General features: G+C 40.8%; 2 protein-coding genes and 1 long non-coding RNA gene across 4 annotated transcripts; 2 read left to right on the top strand and 1 right to left on the bottom strand.

The window, feature by feature from the left end:
- The first annotated feature begins 3,244 nt into the window (after positions 1 to 3,244).
- Positions 3,245 to 4,378, top strand: LOC134184343 (neuralized-like protein 2). Its single transcript, XM_062652011.1, has 2 exons — positions 3,245 to 3,962; positions 4,025 to 4,378. Exons 1-2 carry the CDS (start codon positions 3,275 to 3,277, stop codon positions 4,144 to 4,146), a joined length of 810 nt encoding a protein of 269 aa, XP_062507995.1. The 5' UTR covers positions 3,245 to 3,274; the 3' UTR covers positions 4,147 to 4,378.
- A 2,811-nt stretch (positions 4,379 to 7,189) lies between these two features.
- Positions 7,190 to 17,864, bottom strand: LOC134184341 (scavenger receptor cysteine-rich domain superfamily protein-like). Of its 2 annotated transcripts, XM_062652010.1 has the most exons (12): positions 17,713 to 17,864; positions 16,729 to 16,813; positions 15,105 to 15,349; positions 10,543 to 10,615; positions 10,231 to 10,475; positions 8,892 to 8,967; positions 8,577 to 8,824; positions 8,443 to 8,521; positions 8,025 to 8,369; positions 7,674 to 7,965; positions 7,396 to 7,609; positions 7,190 to 7,313 (listed from the first exon to the last, which is right to left on the bottom strand). In XM_062652010.1, exons 1-10 carry the CDS (start codon positions 17,795 to 17,797, stop codon positions 7,740 to 7,742), a joined length of 1,707 nt encoding a protein of 568 aa, XP_062507994.1. In that variant the 5' UTR covers positions 17,798 to 17,864; the 3' UTR covers positions 7,190 to 7,313; positions 7,396 to 7,609; positions 7,674 to 7,739. The 2 variants fall into 2 exon arrangements, with proteins under 2 accessions (XP_062507994.1, XP_062507993.1); XM_062652009.1 differs by having other exon boundaries at positions 7,190 to 7,609.
- A 52-nt stretch (positions 17,865 to 17,916) lies between these two features.
- LOC134184345 (uncharacterized) lies at positions 17,917 to 21,569 on the top strand. The gene is made up of 2 exons (XR_009970649.1): positions 17,917 to 19,975; positions 20,036 to 21,569. It is a non-coding gene; the product is annotated as an uncharacterized LOC134184345 (long non-coding RNA).
- The last annotated feature ends 388 nt before the right edge of the window (positions 21,570 to 21,957 follow it).

The following is a 21,957-nucleotide window of genomic DNA, read 5'->3' as shown; positions in this document are numbered from 1 at the left end:
CTGACGGTGTAACGACTTTAGCAAATAGAATACGTCCTGACGGTAAGAGTACTGTAGGTCAGTTAGAACTAGCTGTCATATTTAGGACGAACAAACACTACGAACAAACATGCATGCGTTCGCAATGTCGACAACTGCATGGTGCACAGAAACAAGCTTGACTGCAAGTTGTCAACTTATCTGTGTTACCTTAATTAACAGAATTCTGTTGCTTTCTGTCTGAGTAATAGAGTCGTAGTGAGACCTGTTCACCATTTCCGCGCCAAGACACCATTGCCTGGTTATCTAGACAGGTAACGAGACGTCAGGTTACAACTAGCAGACAGCCCGGGTTGCAAAAGGGACGATAGTCATCAAACCGGTTGGAACAATACTAGAACATGGATTGCGTCACCATTTGATTTTTGCTTGTACACGTACCCATCAACGTCTTAGCGCTCACAATTCACGTAATATATCTAGAGCAGTACAAAGCGTCCGCCGAGATCACTATAATTTGATTCGCTATCACTTCAGTTTATTAAGGTAAAATTGTTGTCCTAAAGATATAAAAATTATAATGTATATATTATAATTACTAGTTATACTATTATTTACTAAAATGAACAACTTGCTGTAGCTTTGTGGTTGTTTAATTCTCGACTGATTCTAAAGAGAGACTGGCGTTGTCCTGTAAGGACGTACGCGCTTTGAAAGAATATATATATATATATATATATATATATATATATATATATATATATATATATATATATATCAAAATATATTTAACAGACTAATGGTGACCCAGTAGCTTATTCTAGAGCACCGTAATTGAAAGAGTCAACGTCAAAAGCAACTTAAAAAAACTAATTTTTCTAAAATCAACTTTGCATTGTAGTGCAATAATTAGCATAACAATTGCTCATGCAAATTGCAAAAAGTTCGCTAAAAGTTTGTCCATTAAGCAAAGACAATGTTTTTGCAATAATTTTGATGACTTCCAGGCTGTAGAAAAAACCGCCTGCTGCTGTTACATCGTCGTTATGTCTGTTGTCTTTTTCTGATTCACTAAACTTGGCAGCTGCACTAGCTTTATTTAAGCATTGATTATCTGAGAAGGATTGAAGGAGTTCATTATAAACACATCAAAGTATGCAGGTCTGCCCTGAGTAAAGTCGACTGGACTGAACTGATCAAATTGTCAAACGACTGGACTGAATTGATCAACATTGTTCATCAATTCTCAACCGACCACAACCGAGGGCGTGATTGCCATGTTCATCTAGCACATGATTACAAGTGCAGCTGATTGAGTTGGGAATGTTTGGAAATACAGAAATTCCAAGGCGAAGCAGTAAAGCTATAACGAAGTCCTGAGGGGTCATGGCTAGGCTGAGATTGCGATTAGAAAGTGCCCTCAACCAACCCCCTGAATGAGAAGACAATATGGATTTAAGCCTAAGCTTTGACACTTTCTTTCCATGGTGGATTTGAGATTGCAATCCAAACACTTCTGCAAATCATGTTGTGTCCACTTTGATGCTATACAGCTATTCATGTGTGGAAGTAAGGTTGTCAGATGTTGTCTACTTTAAATTTTGCCAGGAAGGAGAATGTCAAAACCTTCATCACCAGCACTAGAACTAAGGGCTTCTTCATTGTGGGCCTGAGGCATTAAGTCGTGTAGTAGTCGATATTAAAGTTGACGCGATGAGTTGCAACTTCAAACAAAGGCTGTGGATGAAGTTCTGCTAGCTTCCCAAAGACCAACGCTACCATGTCAAATAGCGAGAGTTGCTTGTTGCCAGGGCTGATCTGAGATAGAGGAGATTGACGACCTTTCAAACTGTGTACGAAACCAGAGTCAAATCCAATCACCTCTGATAAATCTTGTAAGGTGGCACAGTTCTTATGACATGGTTCATCTTGCATAGGCTAAAGCAGCTCTTGAGCAGATGTAATTCCACTTGAGGGTCTTTCAAACGTGGTAACTGATTTTGTTGAACTAACACCTTGTCAACTCGTTTGGACACACAGATAATAAACTAGGAGTCCAAACCGTAGACTTTTGTACCAAGGAAATCAGGATCAACCCCATTAGAGACCTGAACAGTACAAAAGTGTACGTTGAACGTCGTTATCAAACTCAGGAAATTCTTGGTTTCCGGATGGCCAGAAAATGTCACATTTTTCAAATTGACGTGTAAGCCAAGGATATAGTCCCTTTGACAATATTGAATGAAGTAGAGTAGCTATAGCAGAACGGGAGCCTGTAAAAACACCATCGTCATGGTACCATAACTGGAGTTTGAGTCCTTCCAAAGTCCCTATATATGTCATCCAACAATTCCAAAAGAGCCAATGAGAACAATAAAAATCCCAGAGGGTCACCCTGTTGTACTCCGGCTGATGATTTGATCCATGTATCACCAAAACGGAGATGGCCTGCGCAATGGTATAATATAGTTGCTGCCATAATTATTGAGACTCTTCCGGTTTCATACAGTCTTGCCAAAAACCACGTAAATTTAGAATATCATATATAAATTAACGACTCAAATAATGAAAACCCATGCCATACATACAAAAGCTTATATTCTGAGTCAGTGAGCAGCTGAGTTAGATTGTTGTCATCATTAACTAGGAACACCAAATAATAGATAGATAGTTTTAGATGATTGTAAACAAGATGTCAACGTTTCCATCTATAAATTAATAACGTTATGCCAACTGTCAATGTACAATTAGTTGTAGTCTGTTGTAAGTGTAATGTTGTGGTAGCATTTTACTTACTTGATTGCTAGATTTTAGTTAGTAGACTACTTGTTATTACAATGTACAATTCGAAACTCAACGAGTGAACAACAACTTCAACTAGCGTGTACTGATTGAAATTGTGAGTTCCGTTATCTGTATCTATTGTCGGTACAGTAAGTTTTCACTTTTATAACTAGTGAGTAAATTAATTAATCTGGTGATAGTTTGTCAATGGTCGATGACAGTCTCGATGTTACCTATACAGCTAGAAAACCACTGTAGCTTTTTATATGATACTATACAGCACTCCAAAAGTGCAAATCTACGCCAAGGCAGCTCAGTACGTCATAATGCCAGCTAATGATTGTTTCCATGGCAACTATTTAATTAAACAGATTTGTGTTTGACTTAGCATTTAATTAATACATACTAGAGTCTAACCTTCGTCTCACGCACTAACATCCGTGGCTGAGGTGTTGGAGCCATTAGCTCCTCCCAACTGATTGGTGGATGCCTATATCCGGGCACTCGTACTATGGGAGTCTCTCACTCTGGCAGTGTTCGTGCTGGAGGTGTCAGAGATGAGAACGGGAGACGAACTCGACAGAGTCGCGAACCATGTAACCGAAAGCGGTCGTGCGAACTCCGCAGATGTGACTTTATAAGCTCTCAGATTCGTTTCCATCATCTCCACGGGAGAAACATCAAGCTGAGCGACGCCAACCGGCACGCCGTGCGAGTGCGTTCGTTCAAACAAGGCCTCCTCTTCAGCAGCCGTCCGTTGAGACCGAACGAGCTCTTCGAAATCGAAATCGTCGAGTTGGAGCGAGTGTGGGCGGGCTCCATCCGACTCGGATTGACTGACTTGGATCCGGGATCGCTGCAGCAATCTTTCCCTCCCTATGCGATTCCCAACCTGACTCAACAACCGGGCTGTTACGTTTTGGCGGGCAGTGCCATGCACGGGGTTGCTGCCCCGACCGGCGTAAATCCACAATTGACGTGGGGAAACGAAGGCTACCCGCTGAACTTAGACAACAGCGCCGTGGTGTGCGACGGATGTCGGATAGGAGTGATGTATGATGTAGAGGGTCGCATGTTTTATATGCTCAATGGAGAGCCGCAGGGTCTGGCTCAAGAGGGACTGGCCATCGACAGAGACATATACGCTATTGTCGATGTTTATGGTCAAGCCAAAGCTGTGCGGATTGTCGAGAGACGATGTAATGTTTCTGTTGTTAATAAATTTGTTGTGATGGGAAGTAGCTCACTGGCTTTGATTTAGTGCCCTCTCTGCAGGAGTGTTGTCGTCTGGCTGTGAGAGAAATCATCAATCAGGAAGACGTCTGTTGGCTACCTCTGCCCTCGAGACTAAAGAAGTATTTGAGATATGAAGAGATTTGTTAGAGTCTATATTCGAGCTTACAGGTATACGTCGTTCTTTACATTTTGTTTCAATTCATTTTAAAAAGCTGTGGACAGCATAACGATTAAACCAGTTGACTAAAGTAGCCTTACCTGGCCTTTCTAGTTTGCTTACTTTTAGATTTTTAAGGTTTTCTTGCATAAAGTTTTGTAAAGTTTAAAGCAGTAGATCTGCACACAAACAAAGTCGAAGGTTACTCACTTGATTGGTAAAGTTCCTGACATTAAAGCAGTAGAGCTGCACACAAAGTTGAAGGTTACACACAAAGTTGAAGGTTACACACAAAGTTGAAGGTTATGCACTTGATTGGCAAAGTTCCTGACGAACTTCGCATTCAAATGTACTGTAACTCGCTTGATTATTAATCCCCCAGCCCCATGGGTGGTCAACATCAACGTCAAGTATGGGATGCAGACTCTGAAATAGGGATTTCAAGTTGATCGGCCATTTAGAGATGTAGCTGCCGTGTTTGTCATGTCAAATGGCCGTGTAATCTTCTCAATTGGTCAGCAAAAGGCGTCTTTTGGTTGGCCGATTCCCGGCTCGTACTCTTGTTGCTGCTAATTGGCAAAGTGATTTATTTATTAACGTAAACAGCATGTTGCTACACTAGTAGAGCTCTAAACCATTGCCACTACCTAAAATAGAAACCAATCTTCTGTCCACACTAGACCAGAATGGATCGAGAACCGATCAGGTTAACGAGCGTCCACACTGCACTTTGAAAACGATACCTCCGCCTCTTTCAGTATCACGTGACTGGTGACTGGTGTGTACATGTACATGTGGATTCTTTACTTGTGGAAAGCTTTGATACAGTGGCATAAGGCAAGTGAGAAGTAATATGTGTGAGCAGGGCTAGATGTTCCAACTACACTCGTAGTGTACGTGAAGGTAATGGCCACCTATTTCTATTGGATTCAACCGATCGCAATCGAAACCACCTCCCAATGTGGATTGGATTTATCATGATCCAGTTGCAAGTGTGGACATCGTTCCGGTTGGATCGCGATCCAGTTGCAAGTGTGGACAGGGCTTTAGTCATCAAACCCTTCAACACGTGATTAACAGGCATGTGCAAGTTGAAGAATATCAGCATTTCTGCTGGCATAAATCTAGCAAACAGTCACTGTGAAATGCACCAATTAGCAGTAATTAAGAGACTAAGAGGTGTGAAAATCTTAGAGCCTTGGCCAAAGTTTCAAAGTTTGGCTCAAACATGAGGCCTGGGGCAATAATCAAGTGAGTACGGTATGTATGACTATGCTTGCTTGGCAGAAGCAGATCCAGAGTTCTATGGCCAAATGCACACTAGAAGGCGTGGTGGTCAACTTGGGCATAATTAAACAATGGAAATCTAGCAAGATATAGCAGACATGATTGACCACTTGCACAAGACAATGTTCACATGGGCCCCATGCAATTCCCCGGGAACTTGGACTGCAAAAGGCTGTCAACGAAATCTTAAATTTTTTGGTTGCACTGGTATTATTTATATTGGTTGTTGTGCTTTTATTGCAACATAGAGTTGTAACTTCAACAGGTGTTATTAGCCTTGCTCTGTTCAAGTCCCGAGCGCAATGACCAACAAGGGTCCAACATTTGATTAAACTATTTCTTTAGCTACTAAACCATAGCATTATGAGATTCAGTGTACAGTAAATTTATGGCTACTATGCCTGAAAATTTATGGCTAGAATCATGCTATTTTTCTAATAACGTCTGATTTTGTCACTTTTCTAAATATTACTTAAATTAATCACACTTGTTTTGCCCATTTCAACTGCTGCTGTACATTTATAGTACAATACTCAGGGTTTTCCCAGGATTTCAGAATAGTGTGACAGAGATGGTAGTTGCAAGACATGTCCCTTACCCCTATGTACCTTGGATACCCAAATTTTACAATAAGATTCGAAACTGTGGGTCCAAACTTCGTATTAATCAATCCAACTGAAGCCTTCCGCCCCAACACGAAAAAGAATGAAGTCATTACAGCCTGAGACGTCTTTCACATTCATTTGCACTCGCACACACGCCATCTGCTTGTATATGAAAGTACAGTGTACAGGACTGTACATCTACTCTGGGTAGAACACATGCGAAAAGACTTGGTCACGTGGCTATAGGGACACTACCACACCCTAGGGAGAACCCTGATTTATTATTACTGCAATAATGTAGTCTTGTAGTAGCTGAGATGATGTATGATATCGGCACGTCTCATGCAGCCAGACCCTACCACCAGTCTTGCGTAGCCAGACCCTTTCCCGCGTCATACTTCCAATATGTAAATTGGTTTCACGTGTACATTCACAAAAAGTGAGAGCATCAGCTTATCGGGTGTCAGAATAACAACGTTTGACAGTACATCTGAATAGAAAGAGATGCGAAGTAGCATACAATAACATCTGTTACCTCATATAGTAACCCGTAGGTAAAGAGCTATGCAAGCATTAGGAACACAGTTTTTCTGCATGCATAACTGTCAAGTTACAGTAACTCCTATTCAGTTACCAGTAGTTTACTCAGCGTCCTCATCACAAAAACCATAACGTCCTAATCATCATGATCATTGTCTTCATCTTCTGATTATGTCTTTTATGCCAGACTTGTTCCCTCAGTGTTTTATGTTACCTTTTGGTATTCTTTATCCACTGGCAGAGGCTTTGCCTGCCAATCTTGTATTTTGTTGGGCCACAGCCATTATCGAAGATATTCGAGTTTCCACAGCTCTCAATTTTTCAGCTATCGAAAAATATCTCTTTCTATTCACAGACATCGCTCTTGCACATGCGTAATGACATGCAAGGCATGGGTTACATACTGATCAGATCCAATCGAACATGGGTTACTATTCAAGGAAATACGGTATAACAATAATGTAATGAGTGTACACGTCTTCTGTGATTATTTCTTACCATTGCAAACTCTAAAAAGAGCTGATGGATGGAAATTATCGCCTCAAATTAATTGGGATGAATACTTCCATGCTTGTCGGAATCAATAGACACAATACTGTAATCAGTTTGAAGTTTGAAATAGATCTTATAAACGAGGTCACTCTAGGTTAACGAATTACCAACAACACAGCAGACACACAGCTACCTGCCACAACAACTCAAACTCCACTGTCCGTCTACCTCCCCTGAAATATAAGAAAGTCCTTACAAGATGTTGCCCAACTTATAAATTTCGAGTAACTACTATGTCACATCTTACGAACATACTTTTACAATCGTTGAACTCGATGCAATTGAGCCTTGAATTTTGTCTAATCTTCTGGTTTGGTATCAAGCACCTCTTGAGATCCGGCTCTAAAACCTGCTGATGAAAGGTCTCTCCTTCGTGGTCTCATAGCAATCGCACAAAGAACAAAGAAGATAGTGAAGGCAACCAACGGAATAGTAACACCAAGAGCAAGGATTAATGTCGCATGTGTCTCTGCAACAATACACAACGAATACTTAAAGGTAGTGAAACCGTACTTACACTTTGGTCATCATACCTTGTTTAGCTATAAACAAGACACTGAATATGAGATCATTACATAAACAGGTGTGATTGAAATTGTCTAACCGCATTGAATAGCCAAGACATCCGAATAATCACAGCTCACTGACACAGATCCGTTTGGCGCAGGGTCAAAGTAGCTATCCTTCCAGATAATACCATTGCCGGGCTCATATTTTGAAACATCAACTACTTTAGGAATGGCTTGAATAAGTCCATCGTTATCACAGATTAGCTTTGCAGCGGCCTCAAGATCTCCATTCCTACAAACGGCCCCTAGCACACCACTAAAATGTACACATTCAGTCAACAAACTAAACAGCACGTGATTGCAATATGCAATTACTTATGATTGATCTCGACACGACCTTCTATAATAGACTCAGATCCTTCAAGTCTATCGTAGCCGTACGTTCGACACACATCACTGAAGACACAGTTTACAACAGCATGCCCATTCGGACATACATCCGTGGTACTCAGCACCCGCGATGTGCAGTCGGACAGACTGTTTTCATTGCCGGTACAATTGAAATCAACATTCAATGCCGCCCCGATTCCTTGATCATAGTAAGTATTGCTGGTGGAGACGGCAAAAGCGTAAAGAGGATACTTTCCATACACTTGGCGACACACGACTCGGGCATCGTTTCTGTCAAATGAGGTGTCACACACGGGCGACCAAGCACCACTGCCAAGTACATACAGACAGCTCATTCTAGATGTATGTATTTCATATTTCATTATATCAACCATATGTATACCTTCTAAATATTTCTACACGCCCGTCCTTTTTATCGCCCCCGATCAGTCTGATATCACCATCGACAGCAGCATTGGACTCTAATAATGCAAATTGCAGTTACAACAAAATGTCAACACAAACCAGTAGTATTACTGCAATCAATGCCGACAATAAGGTGATCAGGACATTCTGTAGTCGATCCAAAGCCAGGACAGTTAGAAAGATGAATCTCATCTCCATTACATCTTGATAAATCCAACTCAGGTCTGTAATATCCTCTTTTATAATAATATCTTCCATCACGTAAAGTAGGGTTTGGGTTTGAGAATCCCAATTGACGACACACTACTTGAGCTGCAGCATCGCTGAATGCGTTGCTACATATAGGATCAAATGAGTACCTAACCAACATACTGTATTTCAGATCTAGTGCAGCAACAAAACAAGGTAGTTCATGTTTCTTCGTACGTATTATAGACTTCTAGTCGACCTTCACTGTGCTTTGAACTCCCCCTTAGACGAACATATCCATGTAAGTCATAAGCTGCATAATATATAATCACAATGACCTAGCTTGCATATCCAAGGTAAGCTACAATTTGCTAAAAACTGCATCAATAAAAAAACATTAACAAAGTCAATAAACACCAATGCACTTGTGTGTGTGTGTGTGTGTGTGTGTGTGTGTGTGTGTGTGTGTGTGTGTGTGTGTGTGTGTGTGTGTGTGTGCACGTGCGTGCGTGCATGCATGTGTGTGTGTGTACATCAGATACAAGTATATCATATATTTTATAGCACAAACACTACATTCCAACTCTAGCTAATTTCACTACTATAATGTCTCACCCAATCATGCCACAAATTATTAACATAAACAAATAGAATATATAATAATAATATTTAGTAAGACAAATTTTCAAACATAAAATATCAAGCTTGCTTACTTTCAATGCTAAATCACTGACATGTACTCACTAGAGTTCCTTACACATGCAGTTTCAAATATATCTTTCCTTTAGATACGGTAGGAACAGTCAGAGCAATGTCTATTTTCTTTGAAAACAATCAGTCAGCCTCTATATTAATCCAAATAAGACCACATGAAAATTATTAGATTCTCATCCACCTGACGTCATATTCTCTGAGCAAATTTATTATGTATTTCTATGTATCAAGTGAGCAGTGTATAACTGCAATTGGAAACTCATCAGGCACTGCAGCAAAGTGATCTAACTGTCCTATCCAGTGACATATCGGCTGCACAAGTCAACGAAGCTCAGCCAACCATAACCCTAATTAGCCCTATTACATTCACGCAATCCAGTTCTTCACAATTTGACAATCAGAACGTAGGTGCTAAGCAATCTCCTGGAGCCTGGCCAGGTACTCACAGGAGCACCAACTGTGATGCCAATTGTGTGTGGTGTGGGCACCCGAAGTCCCACTGGGACCACAGTAGCAGATGGATTTTGTCACAGCCGGGGGCCTTTGCAACCCCAGTCAAAGACCAAGTACTCATTTATACTCCTGAGTTGAGAAGGGAATCGTGTGTGAGTTTCTTGCCCTAGGAAATTATGCCCTAGCTCGCCATCACAATGACTTGAACTGAGAATGTACCCACTCCATAAGATGACTCTCTAACCAACTGAGCTATAGCACCACACACAATTGAGCCACACTATACCAATTCCAGACCTCTGTGCATAAGAAGACCAAACTGGGTAATAAATTGTGTTGATGCGAGCACTAAGAGCCAGTAAATGCAATGATAAAAATCTAATAATTAAGTTTATGTGTCCTAACTCACCACATTCCACACCAACATCTCGACTATGTAGACAATCACTTTTTCCCCAGTCTAAGTTTCTGCATGACGTAAGCTCGTTATCACCAGAGCAGCATTGGAAGTCATCCAGCCACACAGGTCCTTTTCCTTCTCCAAAAAATGTTCCCCGATACACTGTGGCACCGTTACGATACCCCAGTTGCTTGCACACAGTATTAGCTTCCTGACCAGAGAAATATCTATCACACACAGTGCCCCAGCTACCACTGCAACAAAAAAGAAATTCATTAGATAAGCAAATGGAAAACATGCATGATAAAAAATTCATAATACTTGTGGAAGACTTCTAGTCTCCCTTGCCGATCATTTGCACCTCCAACAAGCCTTACTTCCCCCTCAAAAGTCTCTGTATATAAAAGTATTGAATATATACCAATATCAATATTTTGTATCACAACCATGTCATAAACAGTAGCAAGTCCCTACCTCTGTAACATCGATACTGATTTTAATTAAACTAGTAAATGGATATTGAATAGCAGCTGTACAATTACGTGTAAGGATCTATCAGTCTATTGATCCAATTCTAGACTGGGATCAATACAGAATTTAATTAAGGATTGGGAAAACTAGTTAACCAAGGAACAGAGCTGTAAGATAGTCAGTCACCTGTGAAACCTACAAAACTAAAGCATTTCGCTGAAAGTGTAGATAAGGAGAAAGTACATTCCCTCCAGACAAGCATACATTAGCCAGTGTTTCTGCTGGACCCTTGACAAATAGCCAAATGCTACAATAGAAGTCACTGGAGATAAAAATACTATTTCTTCCTCACCAATTTGGCTAGCTGTTACAGTCTACCGTGTATGCCTCCTCTGGATCTGGCAAGCACAGTTGCTATAGCGCACTAAGAATGGCAATTAGTGCAATGCATTGAAGCATCAAGGACTAGAAGACTGATCTATTGCACATGCTCTAGTTATGTTTTACACATGGTGACTACTCTCTTTGCATTCAGCTTCCGTAGGCATCAAACTAGAATTGAGCACAGTGATGACTGTCATGGTTCTGAAGATGATGGAGCAAAACGGAAGCAGGCCAATGGTAAAAGCAATGAGGAAGATGATGACAATATGACCTCAATGATACTCAACTTTGATGATGCTGATCAAGCATCAGTGATTCACTGAACATAAAAGGGACGAAACTTCGCAACTTTGATTTGACAGAGCTTTTAATTTTGGTATAAAAGCTACGAAGGATGGCACTGAACGCTTGACGTCTGGTTTATAGACTTTGTCTTACCAAAGTTACATTCCTTTGAGCATGATATGTGTCAGATTAGTACTACATTTGCTGTGACAATTGATAAATGCTGCCTGTCTGTCAGATTGTTAGCTGTTTTATGTTTGGGTGATTTTATCTTGGCTCTGAAATAAAGTGCTTGGCTATAAACGGACTACTAAAGAAATTTCCAACAGAAACACTACATTAGCATCAAGCCAAAAGTCATGCATGGCATATGTCAGTAATGATATCAAAAGCCTCATCCCTTGAAACCAATGTGATGAGGCATCAACTGTAAGAGACTCGACCAATGTGAGATAAACATCAGTCCAACGTAGGAAACTCTGCTAGACTAGAGATCATTCCTGATCGTTGGAGAGGAATCCTAAAGTTTCCGAGGTATTGAATGAATTATCCCTGTTAATGCTTACATGTATTTACATTACTGCAGCAAATAGTTAAAAGCAGACTAAGACATGTTATAATACATTACACCCCTTATTCTCTAACTTTTTAAATATTTCAGCCCAATTACAGACATCTATAAAATGGCACTATGTGATTACTCATAAACAGCAATACAAGCGCATGAGTACACACACACACACACACACACACACACACACACACACACACACACACACACACACACACACACACACACACACACACACACACACACACACAAAGAAAATAGTCGTGAGTTCAGAATGCAAGAAACTGTTTGTGTCCTTGATCTGGCAATGGGGTTATTATATTTTATGACTCTCTTGTTGTGCCATCAAATAAGAAATGTTGGCATTAATATACTTCAAGAAACCTTTATTAGAAAATTTCTAAAGAGATATCAATCAACAGCCAGGTTTTGGTCATCCAGAATCGACATCTTGGCAAATCAACTGCCACAAAGTAAGTATCACTGCTATAATAAATTCCTTTCACTTGTACACAATCACATGGCAGATGTGACATTCACGTTTCAGCTGCTTATAGTTTTCTTAGAGCATCTTGTAAAGCCTTTATACCTTGAAAACTGTCTGAAAGCAGCAACGAGTGTACGAGGGCAGATTACAAAGTCGTGGGTTGTGCAGACATTCCACAAAAGTAGTTGGACACTTAGAATGACATACTATGGCAACTATACTTCCAAAATAAATATAATCTAATGAAAACATAAAATTTCTGATGGAGCAGTGTTCTGCCCAAGATTTTCAAAATGGTGGCTGGGTATCCCTGTATTAAGGAGCGTGGTTTATATCAGATGTGGAGAGAAGTAGAGCGAATGCCCCGACAATCAAGCACTGTTGCACAACAGCACCAACCAGAATATATCATGGTTCATGATCTGAAAAAGCAAACTAGCTAAGAAACTGTAACTTCTGTCTACAGTCGGGAAGTCTTTAGACTTACGTTGCCCAGTCTCATGTTCATACTACGGCATGGTTAGACAGACGTCAGTCATCCATGCATCAGTTGCAGGTTCCAAACAGCCAGTCCTCCTGTTTATCAAAACCCCTGAAGATTACTTTGACTGGATCTGTCACAGAGCGCTTAGGATATTGCATTGCTCATCGCTGACATGCAGACTGCTGTGTTGGATCTTACCACCACCTTACAAGTTCCCTGAGTAATAGATCGTATTATATATGGTTCATATCATAGCAGGGGGTCTGAAACCTCAAACTTTCATACCAGAGAGCACGCAAAGTGCGCAAACTCTAGTCTGGACCAAAACGATACTAAACTGATTTCGGAAGTATTTATCAAAAAGCAATGCTAAACGGTAGTCTAACAGTGTAGGATCATTTACCTATTTCAATAATGAGATATTTCAATGCTGCGCTTTGCATTACAAAAGCATAAATACCATTGGATCTCATGAACAAAGAAGAGACGACTGCCGTGTTTGCGGCGATATCTTGGTGGACGGCATAAAACCACGACTCTGATTCTGCAGCAGAATGCTAGCTAGTCTAACCGCTCGACTAGCAAGACTACTGCTCGACCAGTTGTCAAACTTGATGGTGTAGCAACGCTGCTGCGCATGTTCTGTCACTGCAAGCTTGAAAAGGTCGAAGAACTGGGGTTGAAACTAAAAGCAAGACACGTCCATGCACTAAAGTCTCCCTTCACGACTCTGGCGTGCTCTTAGCACCCACAAGGATTTCTCACGTGCCTAATCAGCGTTAGTGCACTTAGCATAACCAATTACTGCTAAACCAATCAGAAGTTAGAGCCAACATTCCGAATCTTAGACGCTGATTGGCTTAGAAGGCTATTTCCAAAATCATTTTAGTATTGTTATGGTCCAGACTAGAGTTCGCGCTCTTTGCGTGCTCTCTGGTCTGGAAGTGTCATGACACAGTGTCATGGTGTGAACAAAGTGCTCACCATTCAACAAACTGCTCAACTTCCAATGCTCATTAGCCCAGAGCAAGTTAACACTGGTAAAATATATAGTAGTGGTCGGAATATGCACGATGGTCAGTGTTAGTAGAGTAATCGTCGGGCCCGACCACCTCCAACCATCGTGGGCAGAACCCTGCAATGTATATGCACATTAAACATTAGGAGACAAAAGGTCAAAGCCAAAGTCTGCAGTTTCATCATACTTAAACATTAATTTAGCCAGACAAATATTCTTCTGTTACTTTAATCTTTTTATACTGCAAAATGGCAAATGGATAAGAAGCTGCCGTTATATGTTCACGCCATCAGCGGTTGGCTGGGTTCCTGTGCACTACGCAGGAACTATGGGCCGTGCTAGGCATACTCCTGGGACCTGGCCAGGTACTTGCAGCTCTGACTGCCACGCCAATGTGGTGTGGGCACCCGAAGTCACACCAGGACCACAGTAGCTGGACTCTGTCACAGTCAGGGGCCTTTGCCAACCCAAGTCGATGACCAGGTACTCATTCATACTCCTGAGTCGAGAGAGGCAATTTTGTGTGAGTTTCTTGCAAAAGGAAATAAATGCCATAGCTCGCCATCACTGTGACTTGAACTTGCAACTCTGATGGTTCCCGGATGCACTCACTCTAAGATGACTCTCTAACCAATTAAGCTCTAGTACATGCACACAATTCAACTATTGCTTTTGTTACGATCAAGCCGCTTCAGAGATATGACAAATGACCTATTATACACATTACAATATCACAATTGTTGGTGTACTGCTAACTCGCGTACCATATAATGCAGCTTTAGAGGCAGAAAGGTAAGCGGCTACTTATAATGGCTGGGAAGTTGATCGACTATTAATTATTACCTAATGTTTGAAGACTAATTTTTTAGATCTGTCACACCAATTCTGACACTGACGCTTACTTAGGTATCCCATCTAACTGCTTCATTAACTTTTGTTCAAAGTCAGTTTGTATTTCTATAAGTTTTGTTTCAACTCAATCAAGTGATAACCACCAATATCAACAGCATTACCAATACTAACAGTAACTTTTTGGATTGAGACCATTACTTAAATTGAGAAAATTACATAAATCGGTAAAAGTTAGCACATTGTACTGTATTTTGCTGCATCCAAATGATAGTAATACATAAAACTAAACATGTCGCGCGCGCACACACACACACACACACACACGACTTACTACAAGAAATAGCTATCCCTTGATCAGAACCACAGGTTGCATTTTTCCATTCAGTTAAATTGCATTGAGATACGTTTGATTCAGTCCCATTGCAAGCAACACGAGATTGCCAAGATTGTCGATTAGCACTCGATGGACGAATGCTCGGAGTATTCTTGTTAGCTCTTACATAACCGAGCTGTTGACACACTACATCAGAGTTCAATTCTGTCCAACCGTCGTCACACACCGTACCCCAAGTACCACTGCATACATAAAGATCCAATGTAAACAATGACAAAGTAAACTATTCTATAATGCATAGTGCTTGCTATAAACACAAATTGACATAATGTTAACTGCAAAACGTGACTTGTATGTCGATGTCAAACTCCACTAAACGTACCACCTTGAAGCAATATATAGCATCTAGAGTTTGAGCTGGATTCAAACTCTTACTACATTGTTAACTACGCATGTGTTGCTCTCAATGTACAATTAGAATGAAGAAGCAAGCACTACAGTGCAAACACTTCGCGTGCCATAACTATGTAGTTTGATTCAAAACATTTACTTGGTCACATGTTACGTGGTTGTCTAGCAGGTCATCAAGCTGGTCTTACATACCGTGACCAGCCTGCACTACTATACCACAGCGTTTCAAACCTCGGGTAATTACTGCAATGCTAAACATGTTCACTGGCCCATGATGTTCCTGGCCTGTGTTGACTGCTAATGCTACAAAACTACCCAGCGGTTTCCCTACAACCTGATACAAGGCACTGCACTGTGCTATGGTGATCAAGGTCAACCATTCCAGATTACAGGATTGTCTATGATGCACGTAGGACACTGAACCAGTATACATTGATCTCAATCCAAGGCCCTTCATTATCCAACTACAATTTTGATCTTTCACCAAGCTGTATACACTTACTTGCTCAAACAGCAAAACAGACAACTTTTAGACAAATCACATCAGTGATTCAGGACTGATTTTCAGTAAATCTCAAACTCTTGTGACAATTATATGCATCATTAATTCAATGCATAGGCAATACACTAAATCATTAACGTGTGCAGGCATTCATACTATCATAACGACACTACTGTATAAGCTGTGCAAATTAGAACAAATAACCATGTGATCAAACAGTTTCGTGAATACACTGCACTACCCCAGAATACCAGCTGCTGCAAGTGTTGCAAAGTACTAGTACATCAGTTTGAATGGTGTTAAAAGCTCTTTTCTTGTGTGAAAATTAGATTACACAAGAGTGAGTATGTACATACCGTACGTGTATATCTATGCTACATTTTCATGTAGACACCGTCACGGGTATTACAGTAATAATTAAATGAATGATTACATGTACAGCACACTTGCAACAGCTGATTGCACATGTTCTCACGGGTGCCCGGTAGAAGTGCTCATATCTCGGACATCTGGATAAGAGACGTTCGAGTGTACGAACTGTTGGATTAGGCAACGTGTCAAGATTATCAAATGCTGTAATGATTCATGTACAATTGGTCACACATAAACCCTTGTCAGAAAACAAGAGTGTGACCACGTCAAATTATCAAGTGTCGGACTAAATAAGGGCTGGCCTGTACTAACCAACAAATTAAAAACACAACATACTTGTGAAACACTTCCAGGAGTCCACTCGATACAGCTACAGTTGTATTTCCTACAAGACGAACATCGCCTTCTTTTTGGCTGTGAGCTACAAAACATGCAGCAACAATAGTGAATATCATACTCATGTCATGTACGTGTACCATGGCTGACGTGAATTATAATTAATTAACAAGCACTATATCCTTACCAGACACTTCAATGAGTGTAAAAATTACTCAAATATTTCATAATTAATGTAAGTGCAGCCCCCGCATCCATTGCAAAAATATACTCAGCAACATTACTCTTGACATAGTGCCACACTATCGTAGCAAGGGTGTTGCTAGGCTCAAGTGTCAAGTTGGTCGTCTCCCCCTAGGAGGAGAAAAAACCTCCTGGAGAGACAGTAAGCCTCTTCTCCTTCTCCTGCATGGTTGGAGTTGAACAACTGGACACTCGAGCATATGGCATACTGGGCAGCCAAAAGTGGAGAGGCCATGACTTCTTCTATTGGGGAGGCCCCGGGTCCATGTGTAACAATGGCACTGATTCTGTCTTATATAGCAACAGCTATCAAACAGCATTTAAGTTAAGTGTTCTCATGTATATTTGATATCAACTGGAATATTAAATCCAAAATGCCCAGAAATGATATATAAAAAACCATAGAGGTTCAGAACTAGCTAGATAAGCAATCTATTTGAGTCATGACCAAGTAACACTTACATTCTCCGAATACTCACAACTCTTATACCATGTACGTATTTAGGTCTGGAAAAACTGTAATCTAGGTCACATAGAATAAAACAGTACAGCCTACTAAAGTAACATCTAGAGACTAGCAATTCCACTGCTCTAGTGCTGAGTGAGCTGCATGATCAAATTTCTAAAACTAACAACTCAAGCAGTAAGTACTTAACACAAAGGACGATTTATTAACATGACGTAATTACCGGTACAGAACAGACTGAGGACACACCATTGTAGACAGCAAGATTCACTTACTAAGTTTTGTGCACGTGAAAGTGCAGAGAAGACTAAAGAAACATCGGGCTAACGAAAACCTTCGCTTAGAATCACTGCTCCCCATGTCGTTGAGAACACCACGACAGCACAAGCGCCAATAACTGGACTGTGCAGGTGCGTACCGGAAACATGATGACGTAATTGACCAAGGTCGATACTAGAACACTACTGCGCAAGCGTAAACGGTTGCAGCAGTTGGATGTCTTTGATGCTGGTATCCGTGTGTGTTGGTTGGTGGAGTCTAGATTCTGTAAGAGAAGGTTGAGAAACAGCGCTAGAGAAGTGATTTGGGTTGTTTGATCGTGTTTTTAAGTTCCATTTTCAACCGATTGATGGTGACCTCACAACTTTCCGAACAGGAAATGCCCAACTGGAGAAGTCGGAACATTTAAATGTCCGATGAACCCTTTCTAACCTCCAGCAACAGTGAGATCGCACGTCGAAGAGTGAGAATCTCCATATCCAGCCTTCGTCTTCATGTCGGTGTTTGAGAATTGGTTGACTTCGTGGTTTTTAAGCCCCGCCTTTTGGACACTGTGAGGCAGAGTATCTAGACCAGGTAACTGATTTCACTCATATCTTGTTCATCTTTCAAAGAATTGATGATCGTATTAAGATCACCAATAAGTTTCAGGGTTTCACTGTTCACAATTCAAGATCCTTGGAAGGCGTTGTCTCTCACAGATAGTAATTTGCCTGGCTTTCTGCAACTCCTCAAGAAACTATCGACGAAGCACAGGGTCCACAGCAGCATCACTATCAAGCGAAAGACCATCCTCCGTTTGGTAGCAGTCTGGACTGAGTTGAGATGTAGGAGTTTCCATCTTTCTAGCTGAGAAGCTATACTAGGATGTCTAGTCATCAGATCAGAGTTCACAGAGTCACAAGGGGTGTTGATTCTCTGATAGCACTGCACTGAACTGAATCCAAAGTGTCATCTACAGATAGGATATCACCACTATCTCTTGCCGATGAGCAGTCCTTAGAGAGAACAGTGACTTTGAACAAGGAAGCCATCTTCTAAGTGATTAGCAGACTATATTTTGTTTATTATTTGTAAATTATTTATTAATTATTTATTTTTAGTAAAATAATAATTTATTATAATTTATGTATGTCGTGCTCAACCAGATCAGTCTGGTTTGTAAAGTCTATTACAAGTACCGGAAGCAAACCCTGCTTCAGAAGTACTTAGACCATCACGGCTTTATTAATTTACTATTAATTATTTTATTACTTATTTAATTTGTATATTATTAGGCTTAGCCGCTAAGTTATTGCTCCAAACTTGTTATTTGTAAATTATTTATTTATTATTTATTATTAATAAAATAATTTATTACAATTTATTATTAACTTATATTAATATTTTATTAGTTATTTTTAATTTATATATACAAGTGCATCTAAGCCAGGCTCAGGGGAACGAGTTGAGACCACAGCGTTATATGCAGGAAGTATGGAAACTATTTTAGGTTCTAAAGTGTTTTATGTAATAGTTAGAGAGCATTCCGTGCAGGTCACTATCACAGCTGAGGTCTCTATCATGTTTCGAAGACCTCATATTGACCAATCAGCGTGCTTAGAGGTCACGTAACATATTCTAAAATATTATGTCTTCATATTTGGAATCCCAGTGGAGTCCAACTTAGAAAAGCACACCTTACCGTTGACACATGGTTGTGCGTTTCAGGCCCGGATCCAGGAATTTTAAAAGAGGGGGTTGACCTGGTAGCAGTTATTTATAGCATTACTAATTTTCTATTTTCTAATGAAATTATATGAAATTATTGAACCACGCCTATTGGAAAAGAGGGGGTTCAAACCCCCTTAACCCCATCTGGATTCGGGCCAGCGTTCCAATTTTAGATGGCTTCCAGTGTACTTTGTCTGCGCAAATTCAGTGTATTTCCTGTGTGTTTTATATTAGTCTCGAGCAGGCAGCTGCTCTTTGGTTTTAGTTCCGTTGGCGGTGAAGTCAAAAGGGACAGGGGCTGGCTGCTCAAGACTATAGTGTACTTGTGAAACTGGTTACAACTCCAGTCAGTCTTTATGCCTTTCACATTATACTCAAAGTCCAATCATTGAATGAATGGGCATTTGCGTTTTCACACCTAATCAAGGCTGACGGATCCGCAGTAGCCACGGTCATCACTTTTTGAAACTTTGACTTTATCCAACTAGTGCTGCAAACTTCAGAGACCACGGATATGGGATTTATGTTTCCATAGTTGAAACGAAAGTAAATTATATATATATATAACTGCGGTTGCTTAAACGCTTTACAGTGTGTTTCGTTTAGCGCACGCAGAGAAAGAGGCCGAGGGTTTGCACTTCTAGTGCTTCTTCATTTGCTTCAGTAGCAAACAGGGCCGCGGGTAACATGCGGCTGGTCTGTAGCAGCTGAATTGCATGGCTGAGAAGCAGCGTCTCAAGAAACGCTCGTATGAAGCTGTCTTCAAACTAAAGGTAGTAGAATGCGCGCAGCGCTTTGGAAACAGGCAGGCTGGACGCGATAGACGAGTGCCGTGTTTGTGAGTGGAGAGCAAAACAAGACAATCTCAGGCACACTGTTGGGACTCGAAGAACCATGAAGGAAGGAGGCAGAAAATCAAGTTAGGGCCAGATGTCGACGACCAGCTAGTTTCGTGGATTGAGCTTAACAGAAATGAGGCTGAGAGTTACACGTTCAACAATTTAAATCAAGGTACTTCGGTTTTGGAAAGAGTCTCCGAACGACGGTGATGGTGATGACTTTGTATAGCCAGTCGAGGATGCATAACTACAGAACTTTATGAAGAGGCACTCGTTTTCCATTAATTAGGCGCAACCAAGTCAACGTCTAGCAGCTGATATGATCTCCAAAGTCGTATCATTTGTGATGCACATCTGTAAGCTGATTAAGACTCACAGTTATGATATTGGATCCATTGGAAATGCAAACGAAACTCCATGTTGGATGGAAATGCCTAGTCAGACTACTAGTGAACATCGCGGTAAGAAGTCGGTTTCGCTCCTAACTACCGGTCATGAAGAAAGCCGTTGTACTGTTATGCTATCAGCCACTGCAAATAATTACAGCTAAAACCTTACGTAGTATTTAAGGGTGTTCGGCCAATTCCGGAGCTTCAGCGCCTTTTCTCGGGAGTCGTTATCGCTTTTAGCAAAACGGGTGGATACTAGATTGGCTCAAACGTGTTTGAGGTCAATTAGCGTTTTGTCGACGACTTGTAGTTTGAGATGCCTACCGCTGTCACCTAGAGAGACTTCTGTGAGCAGATAAAGAAATGTAAGCCCGACTTAGCTGGAATTCCTGGTGGCTTTACCTCACTTGTACAACCTGCTGACGTGTCATGGAATAAACCTTTCAAGCTGAATATAGAAAACGTTATGATGAGTGGATGGCGTCAGGATAAAATTCTTCAAGAAAGAAGGCAACATGAGACCACCCTTCAAAATAACCATCACACAGTGGGTCAAGGAGAGTTGGGATGTCCTTTCGGTAGATGTCATCAAAAAATAGTTTAATTAATAAATGGTGTGTCTGTAGCTGTTAAGTTAACGGGTCTGAAAATGACCAGATACACTGCACAAAAGCTGGAGAAGTTGCTGAAGAGACTATGACTTTGTCACAAGAAAGAACTGATGCTCTGACGCAGGAAGACGTTCCAACGGAAGACACGGAAGAACTAGAAACTAATGAAGTGTAGATATAGATGATGAGTAGAACTAGAAGTATAAGTAAAGACGATGAGTAGAAGTAGTCATACATTTATGAGTAGAAGTATAGATAGAGATGATGACACAATTGAAGTGCTCTTACACTTTGCAAGTCATGCGTAGCGTTGACAAGGACTTGACGTAATCTAGTTCAACTTTACCTAGGAGAAGCATGGGTGAAGGTTCCAGCTACTCTGATAGTAAACAAATTCCTGCGTTTGGTGTACAGCTGGTTGTCCCAACGAGACGTACATCGTGACGTATACTCGGTATCCACTCCCCTCCCGTGACGCGGTGGAAAAGGGTCTGGCTACGCAAGACCAACACGTACCATTCTTGCTTTTTTAGTAGTCGCTAGACAGCTCGCATTACTTGCCACTGTAGTGAACAAAAAGAGCTAGCAACATAGCAATCTTTAGATAAATTTATAGTATTTTACTGACTTGCTAGATATAGAGTGCATGCAGTACTTGCAAGCAACCAGTGCTTACTCAAAGATATGCA

The sequence above is a fragment of the Corticium candelabrum genome, chromosome 9 (assembly GCF_963422355.1).
Source record: "Corticium candelabrum chromosome 9, ooCorCand1.1, whole genome shotgun sequence".
Lineage (NCBI taxonomy): Eukaryota > Metazoa > Porifera > Homoscleromorpha > Homosclerophorida > Plakinidae > Corticium > Corticium candelabrum.
The sequence above is the reverse complement of the archived record's forward strand: the minus strand, read 5'-3'. Positions and strand labels throughout refer to the sequence as shown.

What these genes read in the sequence shown, in the direction of transcription:
- LOC134184343 (XM_062652011.1), top strand. Translation starts at nt 3,275, where the DNA reads ATGGGAGTCTCTCACTCTGGCAGTGTTCGTGCTGGAGGTGTCAGAGAT. An exon ending in GCGGATTGTCGAGAGACGAT is followed by an intron (nt 3,963 to 4,024) that starts GTAATGTTTCTG and finishes GCTTTGATTTAG; the next exon opens with TGCCCTCTCTGCAGGAGTGT.
- LOC134184341 (XM_062652009.1), bottom strand. Translation starts at nt 17,797, where the DNA reads ATGGGGAGCAGTGATTCTAAGCGAAGGTTTTCGTTAGCCCGATGTTTC. An exon ending in AGACTAGAAGTCTTCCACAA is followed by an intron (nt 10,476 to 10,542) that starts GTATTATGAATT and finishes TTTTTGTTGCAG; the next exon opens with TGGTAGCTGGGGCACTGTGT. An exon ending in CGTGTAGAAATATTTAGAAG is followed by an intron (nt 8,370 to 8,442) that starts GTATACATATGG and finishes TGTACTTGGCAG; the next exon opens with TGGTGCTTGGTCGCCCGTGT.